The sequence below is a fragment of the Chenopodium quinoa genome, unplaced genomic scaffold, assembly GCF_001683475.1.
Source record: "Chenopodium quinoa cultivar QQ74 unplaced genomic scaffold, ASM168347v1, whole genome shotgun sequence".
Lineage (NCBI taxonomy): Eukaryota > Viridiplantae > Streptophyta > Magnoliopsida > Caryophyllales > Amaranthaceae > Chenopodium > Chenopodium quinoa.
The window spans coordinates 7,290,588-7,311,668 of record NW_018745286.1 but is presented as its reverse complement, the minus strand read 5'-3'; the positions used below and the strand labels follow the sequence as shown (position 1 = coordinate 7,311,668).

General features: G+C 35.4%; 1 protein-coding gene and 1 pseudogene across 1 annotated transcript; both read right to left on the bottom strand.

Moving 5' to 3' along the window:
• LOC110711977 overlaps positions 1 to 4,428 on the bottom strand; it is a 33,347-nt pseudogene extending 28,919 nt beyond the window's left edge.
• Positions 4,429 to 8,324: 3,896 nt separating this feature from the next.
• LOC110711849 (pentatricopeptide repeat-containing protein At3g49240-like) lies at positions 8,325 to 10,917 on the bottom strand. The gene has a single exon (XM_021890289.1). The coding sequence runs from the start codon at positions 10,548 to 10,550 to the stop codon at positions 8,598 to 8,600; it is 1,953 nt and encodes a 650-aa protein (XP_021745981.1). The 5' UTR covers positions 10,551 to 10,917; the 3' UTR covers positions 8,325 to 8,597.
• Positions 10,918 to 21,081: the final 10,164 nt, after the last annotated feature.

Below are 21,081 nucleotides of genomic sequence, written 5' to 3'. Positions count from 1 at the left end.
TAAAAAGATGTAAGAGCGCGGGATAATTGAGTTATTAAAATATTATAAGAAAAGGTAGTGGGTTAATATTTTATTGAAAGGAAAGGGAAGTGACTGTGAAAAAAAATAAATAAAATAAATAAAAAAAGTAGTGGTAGGTTGGAGTGGGGATTAAAAATAAAAGTGTAACATTTAAGGGAAAAAAAAAAAAAAAAACAAACGCATTTGATAAGTATAACCCTTAAAAAATAATGGAGGGAGTAATCCGTTAATCACCTATAAATCAAACTTTAGATATATAGAGGTTTTTAGATCACTACAAAATACCTGCAAAAGCAGCATCAACATGTAGCCAAGCACAAAAGGCTCTTGCAATCTTGCCAAGGCCATCTAAAGGATCAACAGCACCTGATGCTGTTGTCCCAATAGTAGCACAAACATACAATGGTACCAAACCTTGTGATACATCAACCTCAATTGCCGCCTTCAAAGTATCAGGTGACAGTGCAAAGTCCGCAGTGGATGAGGTTGGAAGTACTCGAAAATTTTTAAGGGAGATCCCTACGAGTTTAGCTGCTTTCTGGAAAGTAAAATGAGTCTGATCTGATGCATACACCACCAGTTTCGTTATCTTCTCTTCGCCGTGAACTTCCAAGACACGATCTCTTGCGGCTGCTAGAGTACACACTACTGCTTCACATGTACTACCTGTAAAAATGAGTAAAACATTTGCGTTTATTTGTAAATATCTGAGGTACTATAGAGAATTTGAGCTGTAAAGTCATCAGTTGCAATTATTTTCATTACAAATATTGTATTAGCCTCTACATAAATAATTGGGGTAACATGAATGTAACGCCCTTGAAACTTTGTTGTGTGATAATAAATGCATTAAATTGGACGTTAATTATGCCAGATGACTCAATCCATGAAATGTAAGGCTGGAAATTAGGACAAAGAGTCAAATATCTTGGCCTACAAGGAAACCTTAAACAATTAAATTGTAAGACTAGCTAATATTTAAGAGATTTAGAAATGCCTCAACTACAAATCAATGTTCGGATTGATAGATATTATAATTATGATAATATTTGTCGCACATTATGATAGATATATATATATATATAGAGTTTATAATACTAGTCCTAATCAAACATCAAACTCATTGACTCATGGTCACGATTATCTCTGTCATTGAGCTCCCACATGATTCTCGTAGACAGAAATGTATGAATCTATTTCTTTTTCCTTCTCTGATTTATGATACTAGATCGAACAATAGGAGAATTACGTAGGTTAACCTTGAGAGCAGAGGGGAGAGGTAAGGGAATCACCTTACTCCCAAGCATTTTGTAGTTAGTAGGGCTCGAACTCGTGACCTCAAAGTCACAAGGTGAGTTCCTCACCAACTCCACCAAATTTTGTTTGGTACTGTATATTAACTAGTTTGACTAGGTGGTTTTATATACTTACTCCGCCCACGATTATCAGCACCACATGTCCTTTTTGCGGACTCCTAGACAAAACTTTTAGTGGAGTTTAATTAAGTTTGGGTGCGTTTAATTAAGTGGGAAAAAAGAGGGAAATAAGTGGTCCCTTATCTTTTTGTTTTTGGGTGGGTTAAAGTGAGTGGGAAAAAGGTGGAAAATTAGGGGCCCCTTTTATGAGTGGGAAAAAGGTGAAAAATTGAGTGTAATTAAAAGATGTTAAACAAAGTTAAAAAAAAAAAAAAAAAAAAAAAGGTAAGGTGGTATTTTTACTCTTTAAAATTTACTAAAAGAGAAAAGGAAAAAATTTGTTGCACATAATAGAGAGCGCCTATTTATGGCAAATGTTGCAGATATTGTGGGCGAAAGGAGTATAACTAGTTGTGTAAAAGTGTTTGGTAAATAACTACTTCCTCCGTTTTTTTTTTATTGCATCATAGGGGTTTTGGAGGCAAAATTTGGTAGTGGGAAAAAGTAAGAGAGAGAAAAGTAAAAATACAAAATTGTCCATGTAATGTAAGATAAAATAAAAAGTAAGTGTGAAAAAGTAAGGGTATGTTGGGTATTTGCAATGTGAACATAGATATTTTTTATCCTAAAATGGAATTGATACAATATTTTGTAAACTTCCCTAAAAGGCAAGTGATGCGATATTAAAAGAACGGAGGAAGTATAAATTGTTAGTTATTTCAATGTAGCTAATAACTAAAAAATTGCATGTTCAATAAACTAGTTTCCGAAAGATCCTATTATGAGCTATTTAAAAATAGAGCTTTTTGAGCCAAAAATAACTCTGAATAAGTTGTTTGCCAAACTAACAAATTATTTTATTAAAATGGTCCAACCACTAACAGGCCTCCAAAAGGCTCTTTATCAAATAAGGCCCGAGTAAGATTTGTATCACTAACTAGTTTAAAATATCAAATTTTCATAATTGTAGATTAGCTTATATATAAGTGAAGTTATTTATGCTTTAAGAAATATCTTTAAAATCATGAAAAGTCAAATAGAGCTGATCAAACAAATAAGACAAAATAGAATAGATAGTTAGATATATGGAAATTTTGACTTTTGGTACCTCAAAAATGGTCTGTGCAAACTTTTAGTACTCATCTAAAATTTTATTTTATTTTGATACATGTCAAGTTCTAAAGTATATCTTTTGGTACCTCCGTCTAACTTCTGTTTCAGTTTGGGGCCTAGCCATCGTCCCGCCACCTTCCAGCCAGCCACCTACACTGCCAGCCCCCCTCCCCGTCACAGCAGCCTGCCGGTCACTGCCGGCCTGCCATTGCAGCAACCAAACGCGCAGCCTAGTCACCATAGCAACTTGCCGCCGCGACCAGGCCGAAGCCCAGTCACTGCAGTCCAGTCGCTGTGGCCAGACACGCAGCCCAGTCACCACAGCCAGCGCCGACGCAACAATCCCTTCCCCAAAACCCCTGATTTCCCCTTTCCCCAAAACCCTAGCGCAACCACTACAAAATCCAGCACAAAAACACGTCCTGCACTCCCATAATTTCGAATCGCTCCTTCCCTCACCTCAAAACCCTAGCCGCTACGGTTTTCAATGGTGGGGGATGAGTGTTTGGGGTTTTTCGAGAGTGGAGGAGGTGAATTAAGGGAGTTTGAGTGGTGGTGGTGGCGGCAAGAATGTGCAACGATCGTCGGTCGGCTGTAACCCTATTCTAGAGTGGCGGTTGAGATTGGACGAGGGAAAGGGAGGGGTGAGGTCGCAGGCGCCGGGGGAACCTTTGGGCACCGACAGCTGGTACGAGGAGGGGGAAGGGTGGCTGACGGGGGGGGGGGGGGAGGGGTGGCAGGGGTTGGGTTTTTTTTTTCTAATGTTTTTTTCTTTTTTAAAAAAAATTAAATTATTAATTAATTAGATAATGGGCCCCACTTAATAAAACTCTAACGAATTCTGTTAAGTGGTACTAAAATCTATATTTTGTAACTTTGATAGGTACCAAAATAAAATAAAATTTTAGATGGGTACGTAAAGCCAGCACAGGCCATTTTCGAGGTACCAAAAGTCAAATTTTCATATATATATATTGTAAAATAAAACAACGAGAAGCATAATGTACCATGCATGACACCACCACCTCCACTAGAGAAAAGAAATACTTGAGGAAGGTTGAGTAGTTTCCCAATCCAATCCATAACAATGGATTCAAGCTCGGTCGCAGCAGGGGAGGATATCCAATTGAAACCAACGACATTAAGTCCCGAACAAAGTATCTCTCCCACCTAAGCAGCATTGCTTGCACTTGCTGGGAAATATGCAAAGAAGTTGGGACTTTGCCAATGAGTTAAACCTGGCATAATTTTGTTGTCAACATCTTCTAGAATCTGCCTTAGTGACTCAGGTAGAGTTGGGGCATTTTCGGGTATGAGATCTCGAAGATAAACGAATTCGACTTGGCTTCGAACTGGGTAGTCATGTACGTTTTCATAGTAACGGGCTATGTAATTGATGGCTTCGGAAGCCTCATCTTGTAAATTTTCTGGAGATATTGGATGAAAATTCATGGATGTTGTGTTGAAAAGTTAGTATCTATTTTTGGCTTAGCTTAGGAGCCTCTATTTTGATTGCATTCAAGAGGAAAATTTACTAAGAGGGGTTGATTGTTAGTAGGTGAGATGTATACCAATTTATAGAGCAATGTCAGAAGTGGAATGAAAGTGATAAGATAGCTCATGAATTACTGAAAATGATAGAATCAGAAGGATGACATATTGACATGAATTTTTATGGACACGAAGGGAGCTGCTGTTAGCGGTTATTGATTGTTGGTAGGTGAGATGTATACCAATTTATAGAACAATGTCATAAGTGGAATGAAAGTAATAAGATAGCTCATGAATTACTGAAAATGATAGAATCAGAAGGATGACAAATTGACATGAATTTTTATGGACACGAATGGAGCTACTGTTAGCGGTTAGAGGATTAAAGGATGCATCATTTACCTCAGATCTATTAAAACTTAGAAAATACGGTAGTCAATACATCAAAAATAATGAGAAATGTCGCAATTAGTTAACAATCTATTAAAATTCACCCAACTATATGCCATCAAATTTAAAGTCTTTAGGGGGGTTTGGTTCGCAGAGTGATATGGGTTTGAAATCAGGAATGGGATTAAGGTGATATTGAGTTGGAACTTGATACTTAATACCATGTGTTTGGTTCAATTATGTAATGAAATCTCTCACTATTCCCTCCTTTTATTTGATACCTAAGGGAATGGAATGGGCCAAACCCTCCTCCCCCCTAAGGTTTCTAAACCCATACCTCATAAATTTGAGGTATATTCATACTTTTGACAACCAAACATCCCCTAAGGTTTATAAACCCATACCTCATGAATTTGAGGTATATTCATACTTTTGACAACCAAACATCCCCTAAGGTTTCTAAACCCATACCTCATGAATTTGAGGTATATTCATACTTTTGACAACCAAACATATGGCATGGGTTTTGGTCATTCTAAACCCATAACTTATATCTATTCCGCGAACCAAACACCCCCATAGTCATTTAATATTTGAAGGATACAAAAAATAGCCTAATGCAAATCATTTGAGTTTGGAAATTTCTGGCAAAATGTGAATGTAAATGATGCACTACAATCATATCCCGTATAGCACTCTGTATATCCATTTTTTGCACAAGTAGCAAAAAATGGAACCAAGAACGAAGAGACATAGCCAGACCCTTAGTCCAGAAAGACGGCCCTTACAATTGACAATGAAGAAACAAATCCTGAGTCATGAACTGAGCAAACCAGTTAGACAAATAAAGAAACTAATCTGGTTGATTTAGTGGCTCTACAGGCAAATCGCCTACACCAAACAGGGATCACATGCATGCTGAAGCCTCAAGTGCTGTGTTATCCAGATTCTGGGTAAATCACAGGTACAAACATGCCTGCAACATTGATCGCAGGTACACGCCTGCAGCATTGATCACAGGTACGTGGTATTTAAATGTTGTCGATTCCGTCTGTTGTTAACAATCTGTAATTTTGTTTACACAGATTGATCATAGCCAATGCAAAAGAAGAGAAAAATAAGTGTAATGGGGCATTGGGCGGTTTTGTTTACACATATCATTTCAATCTTTTGCATGCTCTTAATAACCACATCGAACCAACTTCATCAAGAGACCAGCAAATGTCCCTTTGGGAGATCTTGTATAGGGCACATTGTCTGACCAATGCTACTAAACAGTGCCAGTTCCACTATTTCAGTAACCTGTTACAGTGTTAAACACAATACACCCCCATTTTCAAGCAGTAAGAGGCACTCAGATGCATAAACCAAGGAAGAATTAGTACTAGAAATGAAAATATGGAGTCTGGGACGATAAATTGCTGCGACAAGAGAAGAGTGAGTGTCCAGCACAAATTCTTTCAAGACATAACTAGAATGGGAACCTTATATCAGCTCAAATTCGAATTGAATCATCTTTGTTGCTCAGATCGGACCACTACTGTCAGACATGACAACATAAATATATTTGCATATATCCTAGGCTCTCCTAAACACAGACACATTAGCAGAGGAAACAGCCAGCCTATATTAAAAAAAAATGCTGTATAGTCGCAAACCAAAAAAAAAACAGTATGGACAAACCAAGCAATAAACCTAGTCAATACTCCAGATACACCAGAATTATTTCACATTAATTATGGTCAAATAAGCCTTTTGCTTTACCTTAGATACAAACTTCCTGCATTCGAGAACAGTTACCACATGTGATGATGATGATGAGAGAGAGAGAGAGAGAAAGAAAAAAAAAGGAGTCCAAGTGATAGGGGGAGAGAATGAGAGAACCAAAAACTGTTTCAAAACACTCATAAGGTGAAGTGTTCCAGCTGTTTAAGGAGGGAGCATTAATTTATTATCACAAGAAAGTAGTCAATTATTGGGTGTTTTTTTTTTTTGGGGAGGGGGGGGGGGGGTTAAGACATGTAGCGTAGCTTAAAGGGAATTAAGAGGACAGGAGAGCATCAAGATAAAATAACCCCTTTGTTATTGACTGTCAAAATTTTTCTTGAATTCTCTTAACCCCCAACCTTACAACCTCAATAGAATTACCACCCACTTCACCCAAACCATGATTTCCTGCCACAACAAATTGCTGAACTTTGTTTTACGAGATGGGTCACTTGCACTCAACAATAAGGAGCTACAACTTTCACTAAAACAGACCCTTGATTTCAGTCAGTTCTAACACTACCCTAAACTGTCAAGGCCAAAAGAAAGCTGCTAATTTCAATCCACCTTGAGGACAGGGTGGAAGTTTGGGTGGCAGATATTGTTTTTGAACTAATTGAGTGGAAGAGTAGTTTAGGAAAACTAAGTTGGTTAGTAGTAGCCTGGGCCATGAGGAATAAGTTGGCAAGTTAGTTTCTATATAAATAAAGGAGAGATCTAGTGTTTAGTACTTTAGTGGGAGAGTTAGCCACTTGAAAGCTCATAATTAGGAGAGAATCCACCACTCTAAACTAGAATTATCATTGCATTTACTGTATTATACATCCTAGTAATACAATCATCTTCTTTTTTTTTAATAGCAACAACCATCTTCTTCTTCCTTAGCTTTCTGCCATTAATGGTGATATAAGCAAGGAAATACTGATTTTAACAGTGATACCAAGTATAGGAAATGAAATTAGATTGATAAGGTGGAAAGATTACATAAAAGATATAGTACAACCTAGAAAAATACACAACATAATACTAATTATCATCATCATCATTCATCACAATTACTCTCTCCATAATTAGCTTTATTTATAGAGAATTCCTACCTAACAAACTCTAGATTCTTCTATAAGCTCCTCATATTGTGAGACCCTTTTCCTAATAGTATTGAGCCATAACACTCTTTTGATGCCCAACATGCTCACTTCATTCAAAATTACAAATTGAATCAAAAGTTGGACTACAGTGATACTTGCAAAGAATGCCAGCAATACCAAATTTTCCATGAAGAACCTTGTTCACCATCCTTCAATTGAGCACAAATAGCGGCCAAAATCATTCATCACTTCAAGAGGCAATTCAATTACTTAAGAAACCCACCCCTAATGTGGTTTGAAATCAATAAAACTTCAGTTGGTAATTTAACCTATGCTCTAAGATTTGAAGAATGCATCAAGTATGGAACTAACTGCAACAAGTTCCCATTTAACTTAAATGAAACTGTGCAACTTATCAAAACCAAGTCACACAAAAGGGCAAAAACAGAAAAAGTATCTTTACAATGTAGTTTTTAGTACTTTCCATATATTCATTAGGATCACTAATCACCATGTCACCCAAAAGGGCCAAAACAGAAGAGATACCTTTACAATATAATTTTAGTACTTTCCATATATACATTACGGTCACTTATCACTCTGCCAGAAACTATTTGGATTAGACAGAGAACATACATATCAGTATGTTGTGCTCGATAGGAACCCGTCCTTATTTATATAACATGCACATCAGGCGTCTTAACAATCAAAAGTTCTCATAACATCTCACTACAAACAACAGAAAGAATTTCAAAAATGGTGATCTTTCCTGTAGCTGCAACCAGCCAGATGCCTAGCCTAAAGTCTTAACTTCAAAGAGTTCTCTTTGTTGGAACACAGGGGCTCAGGGATGAAAATGATAAATTCAATTACTAGATGAACTCCTAGTCTCCAATGTTTGCCACACAATCACTTCATTTCATTTTAAATTCAAAAGTTTTCCATAAATAACTATGTTTCCAGAGTAATTAAATATGCCCTAGCAAAAAAGCAAAAAAAATGAATTGTGAATAGATAAGCAACTTTCAAACAGAATGTATGAGGCAAGAACAGCAGCATGAATTGAGCATCAGATAGTAGTCTGAATAAGACTACCACTAAAGCGTTAGTCAGTGAGTTGCAATCAGGTTTATAGCTAATATCATAAACTAGCCAAAATGACTTGAAAGCTATCAGATCATCATTAGGTGAAAAAATATAGCTAACAAATCTGAGTTATAACATATTACAGAAAAAGCTATGATTTTATATGGCAGTGTCATAAAAAAGGAAGCCAAGAAAGACCTTTTTGCATTTGCGGATTATTTGAAGATCAAGCTGTAGCCTGTTCAGAGTCAAGGCTCTTAGACCCAGATTCATCTGCTGTATTGCCTTCTGGTACAATTTCTCCACTGGCTTGTGTTTCATCATTTAACACTGTATCAGCAATTTCAGAAAGCGCTGCAGACTCTTTGCTGTCCTCTTTGTTTCCAAATAACTTAGAAGGAAGTAAAGAAGCAACTGCAGCTTTTGCACTGGCTTTGGCCCTTTCAGCTTCTTCAATTTCCCTTCTTTTAGCTTCTTCCTTCTCCTTCTCCTTTTGCTCAATCAACCTGTCCAGTTCCTCCTCCTCTCGTGCTTCCCTTCTCAATCCATCTTTGACAATTTCCTGCATGTCTTTATTAAGGTCAATACTCCCGTCGTCCAAAATATCACTGACAATCTTGAGCACATCATCAACCCTTCCAACATCACACAAAGCCTTGAACATAAACTCATAACTAGCATAATTGAACTTGAGCTTCTGAACCATTAAGTCAAAAAAGGACTTAGCTTCATCAATTTTTCCTACTTGAACCAACCCTTCAACCAGCTTGTTGTAAGTAGACAAATTAGGTCTTAAATTCTCATCAATCATTTTCATAAAATACCCCGCTGCATCATCATGCCGATTCTCCTTCAAGCACGTACTCATCAACAAGCCATAAGTCACCTCATCCGGACTAACCCCCTTCTCACTCATCCTTCCACACAATTCTTCCGCTTCAGGAAGCAAATCATGGTTACACAACAACTCGATCAAATTATTAAATGATATAATATCAGGACTACAATTCTTCTCACCCATACTCATAAAAACATCAACCGCTTCCTTATATTTCCCTTCCAAGAAATACCCCTCTACCATCACATTATAACTTCCTAGATTCACAGTCAACAACCACGGCGGATTATGCAAGTTCTTCATCCTCTCAAACAACTTCAACGCCTCCTCAAACTTGCCATTCTTACAAAACGCATCAAGAACCAAATTATACGCCGTATCATCCATCTTAACCTTCGAATTCTCCCCCATTATCTTTTCAAACGTCTCCATCGCCTTATCCTCCATTCCCTTCAAAAAATACCCTTTCATCAACGGCCCGAACACAATCCCCTTGGTCACCTCCCCACCTAATTTCTCCCCTAACTCTTCATAAAGCGCAAAAACCTTATCCCCATCCTTATCCTTAGCAAACCCATTCATCAAATACCCATAAACAACCTCATCCGCCTCGAACCCTTTCGACAGCATCTCATCCTTAACCTCAACCCCTTTATCAACCCTCCCATTATCCACCAACCCCTTGACCAAAACCCTGTAGGTAGCCTTCGACGGCTCGAAAGGGGCATCCTCAATCAACCTCTTATAATGCTCTAAAGCAGTATCAACTTTCCGACACTCACAATACAAAGTAATCAACAAATTATAAGTAATCAAATTGGAAGCAATTCCAGCCTGAGTAATAAACCTATGAAGCGACAAGAAATCAGAGTACCTGGATTGGCGCAAAAGCGCGGACAAAACGGCATTGCAAGTGAAAATAGTAGGCCTGCAATTGGAGTAAACAGAATGACGAGTGTACAAAGCAGCTTCATCAAGATCATTCTCGCGAATAAGCTTGAGAATCTTGTTGTGCAAATTGAGGCGATTACCAGTGAGAAGGAAGACATGATCAGGGATTTTGGGGGAATTAGGGTTAGGGTTTGAAATAGGGTATTTTCGTTGTTGTTGTTGTTGGTTGTTGTTGTGGCGAGTAGGAGATAAGGGGGGTTGCATACGGAGCTGGCGCTTGCGTTTGCGGCGCTCGGCGGCGATGTCGTCGGGGGTGGCGAAGGAGAGGAGGCGGAAGGAGAGGGAGATTTGGGGTTGGCGCCGGAAAATGCGGTGGTGGTGGTGGTGGTGGTGGTGGAAAGGGAGGGTTTTGAGGTGGTGGAGAAATGAGGAGGGTTTGGAGATTGCCATTTCTGTGATTAAAGAGAGTGGGAGGAAGCTAGGAAGGGAAATACAGAGGGTTTTTCAAGGGTTTAAGAACAACTTTACTTTTGGGGGAATGTTATTATTTTATTCTTTTTACGATAAAGGATTTCAAATAGACCAAAATAAAGATTTAAATATTTAGATTATTTTTTTTATTTTTTTTTTAAAAAGAAAATTAATTCATTAATGGAAGAGTCATACGACATCTACAATATAAATCAAAGCTAACAAATACAATACAAACTGAATCGAATAATATTCTAATTTGACAAAACTACGATCGTTGTTATCTAGATATGACATTTCTAAATGCCCTCTTTCACACCGCTGTTTGATACAGCTTTTCACTAGGGGGTCTTTCGATCTATTGTACCTTTGGAATCGAACACCATTCGATACAATTGATTGTAGATGTAGAATTAACCTCCATGGCAACACAGCACAACTCCTCATCAACAAATCAATTTTTCGTACGAAATTAAAGAACATAGCCCCAAAACTCTCAAAAAGAGAGAAAAATTAACCCGATATACGGTAGAAATAACCCGATATAAGGGTAGAAAAACTCTCAAATAGAGAGACTACAATTATTGTGATCATAAAGTAAAAAACTAGTAAGAAACTAAGAGATTAGGGGCTTACCATCAACCAAAAGGATGGTGGTAGCCCCTAGAAACAAGAATTTTTTTTTGTAGGGTTTTTGAGGAGGAAGAGAATAAGAGGAGAGGCGGAGAGTTTAAATATTCAGATAATTGTTGTGCATATTTTAGTCAAATTATGCGGATATTTATAATATAATAAGGGTAGAGCAGATCAGATTTCAGCAGAGTAGAGCAGATTCAGCAGAGCAGGGTAGCGTAGAGCAGAGAAGATTTCAGCATTATTATTATTATTATTATTATTATTATTATTATTATTATTATTATTATTATTATTATTATTATTATTATTATTATCATTATTATTATTAATAATAACATTATTATTACTACTATAATTATTATTACTACTATAATTATTATTATTATTATTATTATTATTATTATTATTATTATTAGTATTATTATTATTATTATTATTATTATTTTTATTAGTATTATTATTATTATTATTATTATTATTATTAGTATTATTATTATTATTACTATAATAACTCAAAAACAGACAAAGTCATACAGCCTACAATAAATTAGTGGGAAGCCGAGATACAATTTGGGCCCCCACTCCTCTAGCTATAGCAAAGCCTACACTACTAAAGATATGAGATGAAGCATGAGCCCCAATGTCTTGCGTCGCCGAGAACCTCTGAATCTGCTTCAACAACGCAACAGCCTCCTTCTCTAATTCCCCAAGCGAAGAAAAGGAGAAGGGAATGAAACCTACAAAGTCAATCGATTTACAAGAAATTAGTGGGGAGCCGAGATACAATTTGGGCCCCCACCCCTCTAGCTATAGCGAACCTGATCCTGTTGAAGATGTGAGAAGTTGCACGAGCACCAATATCTTGAGTCATAAGGAACGCCTGAACCCGCTTCAGCAACACAACAACATCCTTCTCTAATTCCCCCAATGAAGAAAAGGAGAAAGGAAAAAAACCATAGCCAATAGCCCTACAACGCGCCCCATACTTATCTCGCTTCCGCTGAGCCGCAACCGACACAACCTGACCAGGAACGAAGTCAGACAACCCATATTGTGTCAAAGAAGACAACCCCGTCAAGTCAACACATACATCAAGGCCTCTATCCAAGGAATAAAGTAACACATTTGTTGGTCGAAGAGCCCCGTCGTTCCCTCCAGTCAACCCAATGTTAACCTCCTTTCTTGCAGAATTCCAACAGCGAAAACAAATATCAATAAGGGTATCATGAACAACGTTGTGTCGATGCTTAATACCCACCATCCCAGCACAAGACACGGCATGATCCCCATAAATATCCCCATCAAAAACCCTTGAGCAAGCAAAACACGGTGTCGAAACGGAGAACAAGGGAACACCCAACCGGTTGCAAAGAACACAATTATTATTATTATTATTATTATTATTATTATTATTATTATTATTACTATTTTTATTATTATTATTATTATTATTATATTTATTACTATTTTTATTATTATTATTATTATTATTATTATTAATATCGCATTATTTATTATTATTATTATTATTATTATTGTTATTATTATTATTATTGTTATTATTATTATTATTATTTGATTTTCTTAAGATTTTTTTTCTCTTTTAATAACATTAGAAATGTGTTATATAATATAAAATATTAATTATTATCATTAAATATTAGTTATTATTATCAATTAATATTATATATTTATTATTATTATTATAAAATATTAATTATTAGTAATAATATTAATTATCATCTATAAATATTAGTTATTATTATTATTATTTTTATTATATATTAATTATTATTATTATAATTATCTTTATTAATTATTATTTTAAGTAGAGCATAAGGCAGAGCAGAGCAAAGCATATTTTAGCAGAGTAGAGCAGGGCAAAGTAGAGCAGAACAACTCAAAAGAATAGGGCCTAAGTTTTGTGTAAGATTCAAAGGTGGCTTTACATTAATTTTATTGTTAGACGGTCAATATTTTAACCATTTTTATTGTAATTTTAATTCCTGTAAGGATAACTTTAATTTGTAATGAATTTGATTATATTTTAATGTGTAATTTCTAATAAGTATATGTTATGAAGGATAATGTAATTCATCTAACACATTATAAGTCTTTTTGAAATTTAAAATATATGTTAGGAAAATGGTAACTTTTGAATATATAAGGGTAACTTTAAATACCTGTAATGAGAGTCTGCCTTAATCAGAATTTGTGTTTACGATACCCTGCATGAATAATATTTGCTCGATATATTAAACATGTAGTGAAATGTCTAATCGAACATGAGGTTCTGAGAGGCAATATTCATTCTTGCATGGGAAAGTTTAGCAGTGATATTTGGCGATATTCTTAATCCGTTCATATTACGCATACGATGCGTATTCAACGCTCCCCCTTGAACGGATTTCTATATGATGACTCCTACCTAAAATTTACATAGGTAAAAAAAATAAATACTACTGATATTTCACCTATATGTTTACCTGCCTCATTAAAACCTTGCCAAGAAAAACCATGTGGGATAAAAACTTTAACGAAGGAAAAAGAGTACAACACTGTAACACCCCCAAATCTCCCTCTACGAAAATACTAGTATAATATGTATAATTATATCGTAGAGATAGATTTAGGAGTATTACCACCGGGTGATTCCGCAAGGCTACTCAAAATACTTAACTCAATAACAAAACTTGCAGCGGAAACTCAACTTTTGTTTATTACTTTTAAAAATAGTAACATTGTTATGAGTACTCAAAATAAAGACAAAACCAACATTCCTAACTAGGTGAAGAAAATCCCGGGACTCCCATATGATCATTCATGACTCCACCTGAAAATAGTCAACACTGCTTACTATTAAAGTAACAGGGCGAGCCAAAACAAATAGGAAATACGGATTAGCTAAATATGCTAGGTACGATTAGTGCAAGATAAGTAAACTCAATTTATTAGCAAACATGCTTTTAAAACCAATTCCAATAATTCCAAACTCATAATTCAAAACTGTTTCCCAAACTTCTCAAATAATTCCAAACTCATAATTCAATACAAATTCTAATAACTCAATAATTCAATAGTAATGATTTATAAAATCAATTCCTCTTTTTAAAAACTCAATTCCTCTCCTAAGTGTGCACACCCCCCGAGCTAGTATATTTAGGGGTCGTTTGGTTTACGCAGGGTAAATGGAATGGAATGAATAAAGGGAATGGAAAATATGGAATGAAATTACCTTAAATTTTCTATGTTGTTTGTTTTAAAAACAAAGGGAAACACTGCCACCAATCCAACCACCACACCACCACCACATAACTACCTAATTGCTTCACTTCCCACCATTTCTTGTCACCCCACCACTCGACGCACCTCCCCCACCATTAGCCACCCTTCGCTACACCTCCCCCGCCCCTCTCCGCCGCTCCCCGTGCCCGCACAACTCTCCCCTCCCCTAAAAAAACCTCCCCCAACCTTGCAAAACCCTAGAAACATGGTGTGGTTTTCGGTGGTTTCGGTGGTGGGCGAGGGTAAGGTGAGGGATTTCGGAGGTGGGCGAGGGTAAGGCGAGGGTTTTCAGTGGTGGGCGAGGGTGAGGCGAGGGGTTTCGGTGGTGGGAGAGGGTGAGGGGAGGGGTTTCGGTGGGGTGGCTAGTTGTTCCGGTGGTGGGGAGGGTGGTGGTATGGTGGTGTGGTGGTAACTAGGGAATGGAATGAAAATACCTGGGGGGGTGGCTATTCTTGAGGAAAGACTAGGTCATACAAAGTGCATAGTCTTTAATGACTTTGCATAGTGGGATTAATATAATAATCATGCTTGTAAAACTTTTATAAATAATTCAATAAATCCTCTTCAAATAAAAAATTTCAATCTTTATAATAAAACAATTCAAAACTCCTTTATATTTAATTCAACATGCTTTCAAAATCAAACCTTTTTAAAAACTCATTAAATCAATCCAACATACTTTTAAAAGCCAAATTCCTTTAAACATAATAAATAATTTCAAACCATTCAAAACAAGATAGAAATCCATTCTCAAACATATTTATTAAAACGTGAATTCTCATGGTTAATTTAGAAATTATAATTCAAAACAATTTAATTAAAATCACACAATATGCTTATTCATCTACAATTTCGAAGGTATCTAGCCACCTAAACGAACCTTAATTCCAAATCTTAATCAACACTTCGCACTTTCAAAATAATAACGAATACACCTTGCAATTAACATAACCATAAGGTTATTAGAACATCTTTAGACATAAACCCAAATCTAATGTGCATGGACTATCAAAACTCTTTTTAAAAATAATACTTTAATATAAAATTATAAATTTGAAATAGGTATTTATATTTTAGAAAACTAACCATGAAGGAAATAAAAAAACAGGATTAAAGATAATTGAATTTGCATTGAAAAGAATAGGCAGAACTTGCAGAGACTATAACTCCTTTAATATAACTTCGAATTGGGTGATTCTTGAGCCTAACCTCAAGGAGTTTTTGAGAGGAACAATATTTGGTGAAATAGAAAAACCCTAAAAATGACCAGAAGTGCCCTAAAATTGGATCTAAAGATATACAGGCTGATTTTCTCTTAGAAAAGAGGAGAAGAAAAGTAGGAAAAGGTTGAGGGAAAAGAGAGTAAGAGAGAAGAAGAGAATTGAGTTTTGGTGTGAAGAATATGAGAGGTATGAGAGGGTATTTATAGGCTAGAGAATGCAAGAATTAAGGTACGAAAATGTAGGAAGAAATATGACAAATTTAGTTTAAGGAATTACTTGGAAAAGAGAGTTAAAGAATTTATTAGGAAAGTCTAATTTATGGTGATTAAGAAATGAAGAAATAAGGTAAGTGCTTGATCATGAAATATAAAATGGTAAGTAGTCTTTGCTTGAGGAATAATCAAGAAAAGTTTAAGGTAAATAAATAAGATGATCAAATCTTTGTGAGATGGAAGATATAAATTAAGGAAATAAGAAAATTTAAGGAAGATAAATAAAATACAAAACTAATAAAATAATTAACCCAAAATCATCATGAAGTGGCCAAAAATATTGAGCCTTCCTAAGCTCATATTTTCGGACCTCATAGCTAAATTTTAGGAAATATATTTCTAGATTTTATGGATTAAAAATGATTGTTTAAATAATATATTTTGTAGAAATAATTAATTAGAAAAATATCAACTTTAAACTAATTAATTAATCATAAAAAATCAGAATTTCTATGCCTAGAAAATCCGAAATTCCTAGCCTAATTAAATAGATTTTCGGCCCTTTAAAATAAATCGGAAAATATAATTTTTTTGCTTAATAAAAATAACCGAAAATATATGTATAATCCGGTTTTAAAGTAAAATAAATGGATAATAAATCTTATCCAAAATCCAAAATAATAATTGAGTTTTGAAAATGTTGTTGGCGCCAAAATTGAAATATCATTTTGACTCCAAAATTCAAATAGTAAAGTATATTACTAAAATACCTCTTTTAGAAAATATTAATTAAATAATTAATTAAAAAATACATCTCAAAAATACAGGATATTACATTCTACCCCCCTTAAAAAAAGTTTCGTCCCGAAACTTAGTATAAATAATAAAGAAATCGGTTATTTCTTAGACTCATGCACATCCTAACCAGACTTAAGATCATAACTAACTCAAGAAAGACTCAAAATTGCTCAAAAATGACTCGAAAAGCAAACGCACGAAACTCTATCGCACTCTACCCCCCTAAAAGGAGTTACGTCTCCATAACTCGACCAACACATTAACTCATTAAATCAACTATATTAACACTTTATCAACAATCATCAAGCAAAGTAAGGGAAACCAGCAAGTTTTTCAACACATTACTATTTAATTCAAACATCCAAAAGAGCTTAGGTTTTAAAATGATTTATTTACAAAAGTAGTGAGAAAACTCGTAAAATAATTTTATGAGTCATTCGAAAAATTTATAATACTTTAATTAGGAGTAATCGTTGAAAACACTGTAAAAGTCTCATATATATTTAATTATAAGGTATGAACTGAAATCAACATATTTAAAAAAATATTTTAAAAGATCTATGAAAGTTTTCAATCTAAACAATTATTTAAAAATAAAGAATACAAAACTTTATTTTGAAAATTGTATATTTGAAAATTCATTTTGCATACTTGTAGTAAAATACCTGTTTTAATAAAAGTCTTACTTTTTCATAAAGAACTTTATAGTTACAATAATCATTTATTCAACTTCATAGCAAACACTGTCATAGGTACCAAGCATAAAAGGAACATATCTCATCTTGACCTTCTTATTGCTCGTAGATTAGTAACTTATCTTAGGGTAACTTTCAAATGTATTTACAATTTTCCAAACAATTTCATGAATCTTGGTAATACAACTTTAAAACGTAATCATTAACTCTTGGTCACATCAAATAATACTTCACCTTTAAAACATTCAAAAACTCGATCGTCTTTTATCATTACTTCAAATTCCTCAATTTGGTTATTATAATCTATAACTTATCTTTAAGGCAATTCATTAATAACTCAATTGAACAAAATGCAATCATTGATTCTTCCATCATTAATAACTTCTCTATATCAATTAACTTTGTCGTCAATCTCTTAGAGTAAAATCCTTTGAGTAACCATCCAAACAATCATTTCATAGCTAGCTTCATTAAATCCCTTCACATGGTATTATTTCTTCAAAATAAACTTCGATTTCAAACAACTCTCTTTATCTCAAATACTATTTCTTATGCTTCCTTTCACTTCAATTGACTCAAAATCCTCTAACTTTTGTATTAAGTTCCTTCAAAAATTCAACCATCAACAATTTTGCTTTAAATAATCATCACAATAATACTCATCCTACCAATATCGATACTTTCCACCTTTAGATACAAACAAATAAAAATTAATAATGCTAATCTCATATCACAGTTCATGTCTCCTAAAAGGTATTCTTTACTTCAACATTTATATAAAATCTTTAAGTCATCATTACCATAAAAATATTTCCATGCTCAACATAAACCAGATTCCAAAAATTAATAAAGACTTGATAACACAAATCCTCCAAATATTCATGATTATGACCTTTAATAATCCTAAATGACTCCTCATTTTTCCCATGGTAATCATCAAATCCCTTAATCTCAAAATAGCAAATTCAGCCATATAGACCACATGTAAACCTCGTACGATTCTAATACTTGCCATATATCACATAGTTAATTGTAGCATATAAGGTCAAAGAAATTAATCAATATATTATATCAAACTTATATAAAACTCACACTTAAGTGGATAAACCACTACAACAACTAATTGAAATTCACAATAAACACAATCATTTTAAAATACAATTTTAATATATAAAAGAAATATTTCACATAAACCCATCTATTTCCATATAAGGAAATTATTTACCAATTCTAACATTAGGAACACTCATTAAATAATTATATTCCACCAATAATCTTGGAATTATATATTCCTTCATATAAACCAGGTAAATAACATATGACACACAATTTCATGATTTTTACATGAAAATAATTATTTCACACTTTCACTTGATATAATCAAATATGTATCTTCTATTGGGTTTTGCGGTGTCCGACACCGCGTGGAAACAAAACCTGAAACCGGATCGCATGCATAATAATTACAACATAAATAAAAGCATGCAAATTAACAGAAACATGAAAGAAGAGAGAGAAAAGAGAGAAAGAATGCTCACCCTAAAAGCGTGCTTCGCTCAACCGTTGAGCTCGGAATTGAAAGCTTCAAGTTCCGCAAGTGTGAGAACCTCTGACGGCTCACACCCTCGCTACCGAACCATAACTGGTCCGTACCCCGAAGCTTAGTCAGGGCTAGACCAAAACAACTTAGAGTTTACGAACAAAGTTTTCTCGCTTTTGGAGATCCTTTAAAGTTCACCAACTCAAGTGAAATTCCCAATGCCAGCCACGCTGTCAGCCTTACGCCACAAGGCTAGGCCTGCTGGCCCTTAGCCGCAAGCCCACGCCTAGCATCAGGCCCATGCGCCTTACCGCAACCAAGCAGCAGCGTCACGAGCATTGGCTGCTTGCTGGCCGTATAGGCAAGCCCGCTAGGCTGCCATGGTGCAGGCCCAGTAGGCTGCCCTAGCTAGCCCCGCACGCAACAGGAAGCCTAGCGGGGCCTTGCGATGGCTGCGGTGGCTTGGTGCTTTAGTGCTTGCGTCCCCTAGCCACTTGTCTTTGATCCGAGGTCTGGCTAGGGCTCGTGCTATCCTTGTAATTTTAGCACGATACGTGATTTGATTATTTTTCTTGTCTTCGTTGATTCCTAAAATCGACTTGACGCTTGACGCTCGGTTTCGACGCTCTAAGCTCGGAATCTGACGTCTTAGTTTGTAAAATCTCTGTCGACATATTAATCTTTTGGATTAATTCGTCGCTTTATTTCGGTTACACGATTGGGTGTGACCCGAAGGGTTCAGTCAAGATTAAGTTGTAATATTAATTATTCATTAATATTACTAATCGGAAGCGGCCTCCAGCTAAGCATTCTGATCACTTGACCTTACTGAATAATTAGCTTTCTAATTAATTCCAAACCCTATTTGAATAATACACTTGATCGAAGGACACCATTCCTTTTGATCTCCCACTTGTCCTTTTGAACAAGTGTGATGTTTGTGTATAGCATGTTTCCTATGTCCCTTACTGTCTCTTTGTGAACTATAAGGTAAGATTTTTCGTCATCCTTATTACGTTCAGAAGTGTTTCTCGATTTCCGAGTTCGACTGTCAATAAGCAGATGATTTCTAAATCCATTTGAGCACCGCCATGCATTTTCACAGTCTTGCTCTCCGAGAAGCCTTGTAAACAACAAAGACATGTTCCCTACTGTTAATAGGGGACATTCCCAATCTTGCAATGTCAGCTTCCCTTACTAAGAGGCTCTAGCCGCCCGAGTGTTGCCTTTATAATCCCCTTGTACGACAGACGTTTGACAACATCGAAGCAGACTAGTACTCAAACAAGAGAACTAACATTACTCATGGTCGAGGAAAGAGGTTCCGATAGCCATAATGAGTAATATACTTATGATGATTGTTAAATCTCTTAAAGTATTCTCATAGGCCGATCCGGTATAGTTCCAAACTAATACCTGTGCAAATGGTTTATGACAATCTTGTCCTTGTAGCACAAGAAACGGTGCTATAAAGCATACTACACACTAATTTTATGCGGTCATTAGTCGTCTAAATTTCAAATGACCTCGATTAGGGATAATTTCGATATGATATTCAACATTCACTTAATAGGTGTTTCTTTATCCAAGACATTGTCTTGATACCCTATTTTTAATATTCTAAATTAAATAGAAATGGAATAATAATTTACATAAAAATTAAATTACTCCATAAATGAATGGTTTAACATAGTGTTTTACATTAAGATCTCCATAACTTAATTAAAAAACACAAATAGGGAAATCATAGCCTATCTCCAATATGCCTGATTCCCATTGCCTCAACGTTCTTGTTGTGTTTCACTTGAGGCAAAGGTTTAGTGAGTGGATCAGTTACATTGTCGTTCATTCCAATATTGCAAATTCTGATTTCACCCTCGGACTTCCATTCCCTTATCATGTGAAATGCCTCATGACATGTTTGACTTTCTGATGCTCCCTTGACTCTCTGGCCTTAGCAATAGCCCCACTATTATCACAGTAGAGGTCTATTGGTCCCTTTATTGAGGGGACAACACCAAGTTCACCAACGAGCTTACGAATCCAAACTGCCTCCTTAGCTGCTTCTGAAGCTGCCAAGTATTCGGCTTCAGTTGTAGAATCTGCAGTCGTGCTTTGCTT

What these genes read in the sequence shown, in the direction of transcription:
- LOC110711849 (XM_021890289.1), bottom strand. Translation starts at nt 10,550, where the DNA reads ATGGCAATCTCCAAACCCTCCTCATTTCTCCACCACCTCAAAACCCTC.